General features: G+C 48.3%; 2 protein-coding genes; one reads left to right on the top strand and one right to left on the bottom strand.

Annotated features, from left to right (window-relative positions):
* Positions 1 to 6,267: 6,267 nt before the first annotated feature.
* On the bottom strand, positions 6,268 to 6,942 carry GSTUM_00011078001 (uncharacterized protein; the record flags this gene model as incomplete). Its single annotated transcript, XM_002841698.1, has 2 exons — positions 6,268 to 6,848; positions 6,909 to 6,942. 2 exons carry the CDS (start codon positions 6,940 to 6,942, stop codon positions 6,268 to 6,270), a joined length of 615 nt encoding a protein of 204 aa, XP_002841744.1.
* Positions 6,943 to 8,670: 1,728 nt separating this feature from the next.
* GSTUM_00011077001 (uncharacterized protein) lies at positions 8,671 to 12,566 on the top strand. XM_002841697.2 has 8 exons: positions 8,671 to 9,165; positions 9,427 to 9,471; positions 9,568 to 9,960; positions 10,054 to 10,356; positions 11,097 to 11,216; positions 11,287 to 11,331; positions 11,768 to 11,856; positions 12,187 to 12,566. The coding sequence occupies exons 1-8, from the start codon at positions 8,849 to 8,851 to the stop codon at positions 12,315 to 12,317; spliced, it is 1,443 nt and encodes a 480-aa protein (XP_002841743.1). The 5' UTR covers positions 8,671 to 8,848; the 3' UTR covers positions 12,318 to 12,566.
* The last annotated feature ends 564 nt before the right edge of the window (positions 12,567 to 13,130 follow it).

Here is a 13,130-nt window from a genome sequence, read left to right as displayed (position 1 = left end):
CAACTCATTGTTTCAGTGGGTTATACTGTAGAATCTCAGGAGAGTTGGAATGGAAATAGTGCCTCACTTAAATTCGGGGCAGCGAAAATAGATTCACGAGTATCAAAAAAAAAAAAATTTCGGAGCACTAAGTGAGTGATATTACATGACTACGCAATATTTTATAAAGACTGGTCTGGGGCCAGTCCGGTCCTGCCTCCAAGACTTGACCGGTCGGACTATTCGGAACCCTGTTTGTATTCCCCCCCTAAATCGGTGCCATTGGGTATCCGGACATTGGTTTATTAAACCTTTACCGCCTTTCCGTTTTATGCTATCGAGTGTGAGTATAAAGCACCAGGAAAAGGGCTTGGTTTTCACGATGGTTGTGGATTGCCCATTAGCTTTGTTCGCCCTCCTATCATCGCCAAAGTGCTATTCTGTATCCGGTTCCTCATTTATGGTTTACGGAGTTTTATTCGGTTTGTAGCGTCTCTAGCTGTTCAAGGAGATATATATACCTCCCGTGTCTACTCTTTCCTACAATTTTGTCCATTATATAACTTATGGATTTTTCACCTGATGCCCAATTTGCGTTTTTATCCGCAGTGATCTGCCACTCGCTGCTTTATCCTTTGGTTGGCTTATTTTGCTATATCACGAGAGCCTCCACGCTGGTGGCCAACCTCGAGGTGCAGGGGTGCAGGCGGGAATTTCATGTAGAAACCCCTTCTTGTTTAACTTCAACTACTTGGCACTTTTAAAAAAGTATTTCGACGCTTTTACGCCTTGGCGCCAAGCATGGTTTCGAGGCGACGAGGTCTGAGTGATCATCAGTGAAGTAGTTTTCCTTTTGTAATAATATTACTCATATATTACTCATAATTTAAAAATTAAAGGACAGCAGGAGTTAAATAAGACACTGAAAGGGCTAGGAATTAAAAGAGAATCTTAAATGAAAGGTTTAAGCAAGAGGAATAAAAATGAAAAAAAATAAAAATAAAAATAAAAATAAAAAAAGATAAAAAAATAGAAGGAGAGGATATACATACAAATAAAATATTAAGCCTAATATTTGTTTCAACTTTGCTCAATACAAAGCTTGAAAATTTTTGGTCACTTTTGTAACAGGAATAGTATGATATAGAAGACATTGCACAAAGAGGAAAGAACAGAAAAACAAACCAAAGCCCAAAATGCGTAATTCTCGTCCTTCTAACGCCAACCTGCACAAACCGGGGTAAGTACCAACCACTAGGTAATCTCATTTCTAACAATACTAAGTGCTACTTACTACCTGAAACTCTAAACTCTTATACATGTTAACACTTGATAGAGCAAAAAAACTTATAACTGTGAAACTTACATTAGACCCCTCATCGGTGAGTTACCTCCATGGTGACCTTGTGCCCCTTGGCCCTAAGACCATCCATGATAAAGAGATGGGAGTAGTAAAGTATCAGTTGAGAAAGTCTCACTGCCACCAGTAAGACTGCCAAGTCATCCAAGGCAGTCAACGATACCGGAGACCGAGTTACCATAAGTAGAGAATGGCCCAGATTTGTCGTTGCATGAGTAGATGGGCCATTCTCTTGAGGTAACAGGGTCTCCATTGGTATTGACTTCGCAGACGAATGACATGATAGTATTAGCGCGGCCAATGGTCAGACCACTACCATGGCCGCGCTTCAAGACCACAAGACATTGGCCACCATCCTGGTCTAACATAGTCGGCTTGCGCAGTTCTCCGTCGGGAATAGTACCCCGGATCTCGAAGAGGTGGTCGGGCAGTGAACCCAAGCATCCAGTCCATCCGTCCTTGGGAGCAGGTCGGACGGGTGGCAGTGCATAGGTGGATGCCCAGGACGGATGGGCATCTTGTTGTCCGTCCTGGCCACTGCCCGGGACGGACAGGTGGGCCCTGCAAGTAATGGCCGGGCCCTGTATGCAACGGATGGGCCCTGTGGGTAATGGTCTGGGCCTACAGATAACCGCCGGAAGATGAAATTATTCTAAGACGGCATGGCCCTGGTGTCAACCCCTTCGATGGCCTTCTTTATGAAGGACGGACACCATGCCTGCCGTCCTCACCCACCCTGCCTGGGACGACAGGGACTACAGCCCACCAGGATCCTGTAGGGTGCCCCGAACAGTTAGGAACACTGTGGTTGGGTGGATATTTAAAGGAGCGGCGATTCGCAGGATTAGAGAACATCATTCGAGTAAACTTGTCGGGCGAGATCTGAGTGCCAAGACCAATGAGGTTACCAGTAAAGTTGGTCTTGTCAATTTTGGAGCTGTGAATCCCAACCAGGGCGTAGTCTTGTGTGTGCTTAGTTCAGCAGAGAACTTAAGGGGAGAAGTCGACCTAGCCAAGTATTCGGTTGTCGACGTTACTCCAGCCTTTCTCAACCTCCTAGTGGAGCTTCGTCAAAGCCTCGATTGCTTCCTCGCTTCTTCCTGTCTCTAGTCGCAGCAGTACACTCCAGCACAGCCGCATATATATTCCTACTATGATATTCTTCCCGGGTATTGCTGACACGTCTCTCCAGATACTCTACGATCAATTTCTTATCTGCAACAGCGAGCTCGATCTGTACAAGGGAGTTCTTGATGGCCTCTGTGCCAAAGAGAGCGATATTGACACAAGGCTGACTCAAGCTAGCACGGTCATACTTGTGATCGTCTCGGTCAGGCCCAAATACAACGTAACGGGCAGTAACAATATAGAGATTAGATCTATTATCAGTAACGTAAAAACCTCCGGTGCCCCGCGCCAATGGCGTGCTTTTATTTTGCAAATAGAAAGACTCAGAATTGACGTCAAGGGCTCGAGCTGCTAGGAGTCGGATCAGAAGGGAGAACAGGCGTCCATAGTTTGGGGCCGACGTAGCGGGTCATGATGGATTCGCAGATCGCAACTTCAATCTCTAGGATCTTGTTCAGAACTAAAGAATCCGCTTGCACTCCTTGGCAACTATAAGACCATCTTCACGGGAAAGGGTATTAGGCTTGACACCGATCCAGATGCAGACAGGAGCAACGGATTGTCCAATGAAACCAATTCATGCAACATGCGTGCTCGTCCACTCCACTCGTTTGCTCTCCAGAAGTTCTTGGATCTCAAATGCAAGCTTATCCTCCAGATCTCATTCAAAGGTGGTTGCCAACTGCTCTTTGCTCCTCTGGCTTGAGGTAAACCTCTAGACTTGTGGGTCATTCCCAAGGATCATTCCCCATGCGAGCAGCAAGTACTGGCTTGGAGTCCAGCCCATAGTAGTAGTGTTTGGCCTCCACATCTGAGATACTATGGGGGGGAGAAGTGGCGGTACTCTTAGGAGAGGCTATCTGCATGATAGGGGGAACAAGAGAGGCGGTGGTAATGTTATGAGAAGTTGTGTCAGAGATGGCGAGGAGTTGCGTAGCCATAGTGCGCTTAGGAGAAGCTTTTTTAGTCGTGGAAGGAGTAGTCAGAGGGGAGGCTTGGAATAGCACTCTTAGGAGAAGATAGTTCATCCGTGAGGGAGTAGTTAGAGGGGACGCTTGAAGAAGTAGCTCTTCTTCTCCTAGGAGAGTGGAATGCGCTCACGGCTGCTCTTGATTGCTAAAGCAAAAGGTAACCCTGAGAAACCAAGCATTTAATAACGGGTACATACGATCCATGATTTATATCAATTTTGTAAGAATCTGTTGCGAGAAATGGTTGTTTCGGAGACGGCAGTGATGTCAGAAGTGTTGTTTGATGAGGGAACAGAGAGACGACAACACTTCATGAAACTTATGGTATCATACCCTACCGGTGAAACCAACCTCAGGTAGCTAAGGCGCTCTAATAGGGTAGTTTTAGCAGTCTCAGCGCCGAGTAACTTGGGAGTGATCACCTAGCGACTAAACCCAGCTTTGTACCAAGGGTCAGCTCGAAGCTGCAAGCTGTCCCCCCCACCTGCCCACCATGTCCTGTGAGACTTGAATCATGGATTTTTTCGCTCACTGCGACTCACACATTACTTCCGCTAACGCAGCAACCCGCAGTTTGGTGAAATATTACCCCCAGAGGCAATAGCCGGCTCCCCTCCTATTTCGATTGCACAGACTGCGGAGGTATCACGAAGCAGAGATGATGCACCTCCTTGCACTGGCAGGGCGAGAGGGTTCTGGGGCCAGGTCATACAAATACTCTCCAGAGCACCATCAATCTCGGCGCGGTACTATGTGATTAGAGCAAATATGATGCGGCGGAGATTATGTATCGACGTGCTGTTATGGAGGGGGGGAAGGCACTAGGGCCAAGTCATCGGATGACTCCGAAAGGTGCCAACTGCCTGGCAGTGTTTCTACAGATTTCGTGACTGAGAGGAAGAGTTTGTCCGCGCGAGTACGAGGGCTGAGGTTATTTTTGTTGGTTCTTTATTCATCATTACTTTCTTTTTTGGAATTTTCAGCAGCCATGGGCCATGGGTGTCCGCGTCCGTTTTTTTTCTCCCATAAGCCGCCACAATTGGGTGTCAGGGCATTTGGTTTATTTTATCGTTTTTCCGCTTAATGCTGTTAAGCATGCGGTACCAGGCAATGGCTTGGTTTTCACGGTGGCTGTGGATTGCCCGCTCGCCTCCCCCGCCCTCCTGTCATAACCAGAGTGTCCCTGTGTATCTGGATCCTTCTTTATGCTCTACGGAGTCTCGTTCGGTTCCCAGCCTCTCTAGCTCTTCAGGGAGACATATATGCCTCCTGCGCCTACTCTTTCCTAGTATTCTAACGATTATCTAGCTCACGATTGTTTCACGTCCACCCTGTGTTGTGCTTGGCGCACAGTGATCTCCCTCTTGCTTCATTATCTTTTGGTGGTTTCTTTTGATATGATACGAGTTTCTTTGTGATAGTGAATGTATGCAGCGGGTACTTCGTAGTGAAAGGGAAACACTTGGGCGGAGGGAAGAGTGGATATATTCCACAGGAAGCTCGGAAAAAGGTGGGAAGAGTAATGATTCAAGAGTGAAGATGGTCTCCTATACACACAGGAAGAAGATACATGTCCAGAGGAATTGCATACACAAAGACTTCGGGCAATACCCTCCAACATATTACTTCGGAGATTGTTCTATCACTTTGCTAGTGGCCAACCTCTTAGCGCCGGCGGGAATGTCTTGCTAAAAACCCTTCCAGTTTAACTTCAACTAGACTGGAGGTATAATAGCTTGTTGGGGCCCGTAATTTATTCTCCTAATGCCCTCAGACACTATCCTGTTGGGAATTCATGATACAACCCGGGAGGCTTTTGTTGTTGTTGTGACATTCCTTAGACCGTAAGTTAGCTTACTGCACCCCGCTTCGCTCAGGGCATGCATCACTTTCGGACACTATAGCGGTAGAACTTGCCGAAACACCGTATCCGGGAAAAGCAAGATCTCATGCGGCATGGTTAAAAATGCCTATGGCGGTCGCTCACTTCAGCGAGGCGATTCCTTTTACGATTTCTCTACCCAGTCCTTAGCGGTAGCATTAGAGCTATAGACATATCATCGGTCGGCACCAAACCACCTCACACTGCAGCACTATACCTCCCAACATGCTGCACCCTCACCAAACCAGCCTTTTTCTGAAACGGTAGTGCGAGTGATTGGCTGTGAATGAGATGGGTTGTTCCCTCATGAAAAGCTAGGGTGCTTGGGTGATCTGGCAGGGGGATAGATAACAAGAGCAGAGGGCATTGGTGCTTTGGCATCGATTGGGGTTTGCTTGTCGTAGCGTAACATAGAATGGATAACCCGGGGCGAATTGTGGGTTTGCCGGTGGAAATGTGCCCGCACGGGTGGAAGGGATTGTGATGGGGTGCTCGCAAGGTATAGGATAGTATTTATCTAGTTCGCGATGGCACGAGTGGCGGTGAGAAGGTGCTATACCGTACCTTGGTACCTGGCGGTAATTGGGGATTTGATGCCAGAGTGGTATCATTGGTCTCGAAGCCCGATGATCGCCTCTCTTATTCATTCCTATGCACGCATTGCTCTATGATATACTTGCAAGTTTTTATGCATCCCGTGCACGAGACTTCACCTCTGTCACGCTAATGCACACAATGCTTTCCACAACTCGCGAATCGACGCGTTCATATTCCCCAGCTTACCCCCCCCCAATGCTACCGGAATTACATTATCGTTACAAAATATAAAACATAAAATCAAATTATATATAGCTTCATGAAGGGCATATATTACTCGAGCATGTGTGTAAAAAAATGAAAAAAGACATGATAACGAGAGTATCCAGCATTCGTACTTTTCAGGCAGATCAACAAATGATACAGCAACCCTGGAGCTTTGTGAAAATCTTTGGGACAGCCCTTCTGGCAGGCTCTTCCAAGTCGTTTGGTGGTCCCTGTTGTTGCTGGTGATGTGGCTGCTGCTTTCCATACCTCCCATAACCCTGCTCTCCACCCCCACCCTGTCCAAGCGTAACAATCAACTTCCCCCAATTCCCCACCTCCTCCTCAACCTTCAGCCCCCGCTTCCTGCACAACTCCATTACCGCAGGCCCAATCTTCCTAACTCCACCCACCGAATGATTCCCCCTACCCACAATAACGTTCAAGTGCCCTTCCCTCCTACCCCTCGCCGCATCAATCCTCTTCTCGAGGATCTCCTCGGCCTCCTCGACGTACAATCCGTGGAGGTCTATGGTATCGGGGGGTAAGTGCACGTTGTTGGCGCGGAATATGTAGTCGCGGGCTTGAGCATTGTACTTTTCCATTGAGGCTCCGTGGCGCTTGCCGGCCTCGCTCAGGTTGTGGGCTGCTGCACCGTCGCCATTAACGTAGGCTTCACGAGAGCGAGCGAAGCAGTCTGTGCGCAGGCGGGCTTGTTCGTGGGCGACTATCGGTACCGGAGCCGAGAGTGTTGGTTAGGTTGCGGGATGGATGGTAGAGGGGCCACTTACGGGCACGAAGGCGATCGTACTCGACTTCATCTACGCCTGCTGCGCCCCCTCTATGGCGGCGATGGTTTGCTAGGTTGAGGTTAGGAATTTTAACGGCGAACCTTTTTCTGTTGTCGTTTAGGAATGGGACATACTACTACTGCCTCCTGCGTCAGTTAGCTGGTCCATAACGTATGATGCCATTAAATTCTCATCTCGATACTATAGATTATGCTCGGATAATATTGCGCGAAACCGTACGATATGATAAAAAAAGTTTCTTTTTTGTGATTCTCCTTCCTCCTTCAATCAGTTTTTGGGGTAGTGTAAGATCAGATGAGGAGGCAAGCGAAATCTTAACGTTTTCTAAGATAAACGAGAGCCATGCTTTCTTTTCGGGTAGTGCAACGAGAACGCATTAGATGGCTTGGCTGATCATTTTGGAACAATGATGAGTTGGCAATGTCCCCCCCCCCCGACTAGGACGGAAGAAAGGTCAAAGTTAATGATTGGGTTCCAGAATTCTTGATAATTCTGGTCTTTCCATGGCTTCGATCGTTCTTTTCCCGATGCTGCAATCAGATACGAGTAGATGGGTTAAGGATGGAGGATTGATGACCGAGCGATGAGCTATGATGCATGGCCCAGAGATGCATCTGCATGCGTGAGAGCTCACTCGCAAATCACGGTTGAGGGTTTATGCGATGGTGGACCGGGGGTGCAATTTGAAACCCCGTGATCTTCCCTTTCGCGAACTATTTGAGCCAGGTAGTCTACTACCTCTTCGTCCGTATTGGCCACCATTTTTGGTTCCCCAGAGTGTTCCGAGAGGTGGAATACTGGTAGTTCAAGTATGACAACCGTATAGATGCTTTCTACAGGTCAGGTCACAGCCAGAGCTCCCCGGCCAAACCACCACCACCCTCGGCAAACATCTTAGGCTAGCCCAAGGCCACCAATTGCGCACTGATTAAGAGATGAGGTAATCAATCATACTCGAACGCGGCACAGTAGGAACACCGGCAGACACATATCCCCGGTCCACACCAAGGGGTTAAAGGAGATATCGGCTCTGTTCAATTGATCGAGAATTCCCTCGGAAAGATAGTTAATCCGAGTGATTCTCGATGGGGGGGGCTTGCTCGTTGCGGGATGATGTTACCATCGCATCCCGTAGACCATCACGGATCCACCAAAAACAGACTCTCCTCCTCCGTGTCTGGTCGCACGGTCGGGGGCTGTGATGAGTTTCCCGCCCTGGGTAGAGTACGTACCAGTATGCACCCTATACCCGAGTAGGCATTGTTGTTGTCGTGGTGGTGGTCGTGCACGATATGCGTTGTCCATGGAGCTCTTATTTACTACTCCACACGGGAACCGCTAAACATGGACGACTCCATAGAGGGGCGTGGGACAACTCTATCCGGTACCGGTATGATACTCGTACTGTGAACCTAATTGAGATCTACCGGAGCGCATGGGAGAAAAATCGTTTACAAATTTGCAGGTTGCCGGTATTACAGGTATCATGATTGCTCGAGTAAAATCACGACTTTCTTTTCTTCTTCCTATTCTCCCCTTCTGTGGTATTTGCACTTCTACTTTCTACTTTCTCCGCATTTCCCTTCTCGTGTTCGCAGCAATCAGATACCTTTCCACTTCAAGAAGTCGTACAGTACATCTCCAATTGTTTTGCGCTGGCTTTGCTTGATCGCTGCAGGGCCACGCAGTCAGTTTTCCTCCCCTCCGCCAACATCCCTCACCCTCTCCCCATCATCAATCATAATTGCAACCACAAATTTGTAGCCCCGTCACTTTTTCCGCCAGCAAGCCCCACCCTTCCCCATCATAGCATGTCACGGGCCCCCTCTCTTGGAAGGTGAAAGCTGGCGATTAGACAAGAGAGCGGGAGAGAGAGTGGAAGGGAGAAAAAAATAAAATATATAAACGGGCTTATATGCGACCCCGTCCGGCTTCAGATCTCTTCGGATTCCTGCAAAGTTCACATTCGTGCTTGCTGCAGAGCTATCGCTTTGTTCCCAGGAGTTTGTTTTCACACAACCAAATCTACAGTAACAACGTCATACCACATTTCAGCACCGTCTCGTCTCGCACGACAACCCCCACGAGGATGTCCAGCACCAGGGCGGTTGTCGCCAGCGTCTATAGCGTTTCCGTCTCTACACCGCAGAACCTCTCGAGCTCGCCGGAGGACGTGGCTAACAAGTCCCACCACTTGGAGAATGGAAAAGGCTTTACAAATCCCTGGCCGAGGTATGAGTAATAAAAGAAAGTTTCAATGATGGGTGGTATTCTGAGCTCGAGAACGCCTTTTTCCCCTTCTCTTCCTGCTCTTCTCCCACCCTTTTTGGGGCTGTTTGCTTGTTTGCTGTACAGTTTTGTCAATGTTTCCTGTCAGCACAAAACCAAACGTACACAAAATCCCTCCTTTCTGCAATACCGCTTACCCCCCTCCCTTGCGAAAAAAGTAGACTTATTTGAAACCGAGCGGCATTGTACTGACATCTAACAAAGTTGGAGAGATTTAGATCCGATCAAGGCTCTGAAAACCATTGCTCGGTAACATTTCCTCCCTTCTTTAACTTTATCCCTCGTATTCGAATATCGACCTGACCGGCTGCTTCCACCCTTTTTTTCTTTTCTTTCTCTCACTAGGCATCGCGTGGGTCCTGACTCCGCTGGAATTTGGGGTCCCTCAACTACCCCACCAACAGTTCCAGTCGTAACCCCTCAATTCCTACCAGCCCGTTCCACTGTCTCTACTGAATTCCGTGCGACATGGCTCGGTCATGCTTGCTTTTATGTCGAGTTTCCCGGTGGCTTCCGCGTCCTGTTTGATCCAGTATTTTCAGAGAGGTGTAGTCCAGTACAATTTATCGGCCCAAAGAGATACACCAAGATGCCATGCGATATTGCGGATATCCCTGTTGTGGACGCTGTGGTCATTAGTCATAATCATTATGACCACTTGGATCATAACACAGTTATAAAATTGAAGAAGCACCATCCAGATGCCTGGTACTTCGTACCGTTGGGTAACAAGGCTTGGTTGGTACCTCCCCTCTGCAGCATGCGGCCCACTGGCGAACATGGAATGTATTTGAAGCAGCCCTCTTTCTAACAATGCATTGGTTTGCACAGGTTCGCCTGCTCCGGTGTCGAGAAGTGTATCGAACTAGACTGGTGGGAGGAGCGAGATATTGTGCTCACTCCATCCAATTCTCAGATCTCAGCCGGGTCTTCTCCCTCTACCGATCCCAACGAACTATCATCGAAAGTGCAAGCGGAGCCCACAATGGAAGGTCCCAAGGCGAATGGCATTGTTGCGAGAATAGGCTGCCTTCCATGCCAACATACCAGCAACAGAGGATTAACCGATCGAGGTGCGACATTGTGGGCCAGTTGGAGTATAGAAAGCGGTGGAAAGAAGGTTTACTTTGGAGGGTGAGTGACGATATCATTTCCCGTGGTGGTGTCGTCTTCTCATTGTTGCGTTTCCTCTTTTTTATCCATGCTTTTATTTTTGCTTGTATCATTCCCTGTCTGTTGGTTTTTTTTCTTCTTCCCCTCCCCCTACTCGAGTACGAGGGCCAGGGCTTTGATAACCAAAATGCCCCCACCGCCCCTGCTAAACCCCTCAAATTGGCTTGGTTATGGTGAGTTCCCGTGTGATACCGGGGCCCCAGCCGTGGGTCAACCGACGGCCTAAATGGTCTCAGAAACTGGTTGTTCATATTTTGGATACCGTACTCCGTATAGGCAAGTTGTTTACTGGGCTGAAGCATAGCCCCAGATGGGTGATGGGGACCTACATTTTGGGAACGGTCAGCGGCTTCCCATTAAACACAATATGAGGCCGTCGACCCCCCAGGCAGAACTATCCGTCGGGTTGAAGCATTGCCCCTTCCGATGCTGGGGAATTTTTTTATAGTTCTTGCGAACGCCCAACTCCTCCCGCCTTGCTCTCCCCGTTGATCACTTGCTGTTCGAGTAGGGGAGATTTGCCTACCACCTTATTACATCCCCCAGGCTACTCGAGTACTATTGCCCATTACTTTAACCCAATTTGTGTTACGGTCGTAAAGGCCGAGTTATTTTTTCCCTTGATGTTTGAGGATTTCAAAGCTAACTCAGTGTTTTTTTCTTTTTCCCTTTCTCTTTGGCTGACTGGAAATGATACACAGCGACACCGGGTACCGTGCTGTCCCCCCGGACCTTCCGAAATCTGTTGATGATTACGGCGAAGAGTTCAGAGACTTGCCAGTATGTCCGGCTTTCAAACAGATCGGGGAGCTGAGAGGGCCGTATGTGTTTACCCATCCAGCAGCGAAATCCTGGTTTTCATGGATTCACTGAACTGATTACCTTGACCAGGTTTGATGTTGGGCTGATACCCATTGGTGCCTACGTGCCAAGAGGGTATGTTTCTTCCCACAATGCTTTCTTTTTTCCATTTTCATCTCAACTGAAGGCTTTCCTTTTGCTCCCGCACTTGCTTTTATTTTATTCCTTTTTTTATTTTATTCCCTTTGCATGGGATATCCCAGACGCTGCACCCAGTTCGACGCATGAGATTAAGTCTGCCCCTTGTACGAGTATGACATTGGAGTTCCTGTAAGGTATGATTATGTACTCTAAGGTAGACGCAGTGCGTGCTTCACCTCAAGATATACCCAGCGCTACGGCTCGGTCGGGAATCTTCCAGAAATCGCTCGTTTTTTATGGGCCAAACGTAGGTCACAATGTCGGGGTTAACTCTTGCTTTTTTCCCCTCTTTTCCTTGATTTTACAGGGCAGATGATTTCTTGACTCATATGAGATTTTGAACTCGACTAACTTTGGACTGTGTGCTTAGGGTCATGAGCCCCATGCACGCGAATCCATACGACGCCGTGCGAATTTTTGTGGATACAAAGTGCAACAAGGCGCTCGGAATTCACTGGGGTAAGTCACCTGGATATAATTCCTTTCTCATTTCATCTTCATCTCCCCCCGTTTTTTTGCCATCTCGGGATCACTCTTGAGGTGAATGAGGAGGTGGGGGGAAGGAGCAAGCTAAAACCTCTATCACGTATACTCGGTTTGTGGAATCGCCAAATTTAGGCGCCTTGGATGGTTACCCCGCATTTCATCTCGATGGGATGGAATCCATCTTCCCATCATCAGCATCATCATCGGGAGTGAGGGAGAAACGATGAGGTGATGGGGGTAGAGTTTTCCTGGGGATCAAGATGGCTAATTTTGATTACCTCGTCTGCGGGGGGTGCGCTTTAGGTACGTTTGTATTGACTGATGAGCCTGTACTCGAGCCGCCGAGGTTACTGAAAGAAGCCCTCGGGAAAGAAGGGATCGAGAAGGAGGGAGTGTTTGACGTTCTCAATATCGGGGAGACTAGGGAATATTGAGAAGGGGGTCACGATTTGTATGAGAGAATGAATGGGAGCTGAAATAAGAAGTGGAGACGGGGGGGTTGTGAAATGTGTGTGAGGGAGGGGTGGAGGAAGGGAACCGGAAAAAAGGTCTCACGATAAGAAAGGTCTTAGCCGCGGCTGTGCTGCTATGCGCAACATAAAAAAAAAGGTGAAGCCCATCCATCAATCGATCGAGGGGGTCGTGTGCCTGCTCCCGGGAGTTTTGGTGAGTTTGAGGTTTAGCAATCAATCAATCAATCAATCAATCCATCAGGGACCGCTCCGGCTGTTACTCTGGCGCACTGTACTCGAGTATTTTATCTTTGGCGATTCCTTATTTATTAGAGTACAGTCGCACCTCGTTATAAAGAACGCCAAGAGTTGGGGGGGTTTTGTTCGTTATAACGAGGTTTTGGAGTGAATTCCTTATAGCGAGTACTGTTTGTATGGGAGCAGGGGTCTTGATTCCCGTACGATTCATTCGTAATGGCGAGGTTTCTCATACAAAGAGGTCCATTATAGCGAGGTGCGACTGTAAATCGCTGAAATACGTAATCCTGTATTGTGCTTGCAATTTACCAAAGCAGCGGTGATGGACCGGGGGGGAGAGGCGTTGAGACCGGCACTGTACCGTACAGTCTGTATTGTACGAGTACTCATACGTACTGTAGCAGCAGTCCGGCGGGATTACTTTTTCGCAGTGCTCTCCAGGCAGCGGCATAAGAGACAGGGGGCACCGTAGTCTACCGGTGCTCGAGAAACAGTGGCGACAAGGTAATGACCCAGGAATGACTGACTTGGTCTTTG

This window comes from Tuber melanosporum (genome assembly GCF_000151645.1).
Source record: "Tuber melanosporum whole genome shotgun sequence assembly, scaffold_8, strain Mel28".
In the NCBI taxonomy this organism is placed as follows: domain Eukaryota; kingdom Fungi; phylum Ascomycota; class Pezizomycetes; order Pezizales; family Tuberaceae; genus Tuber; species Tuber melanosporum.
Note: the sequence above shows the minus strand (reverse complement) of the source record. Positions and strands in the feature narration are given on the sequence as shown.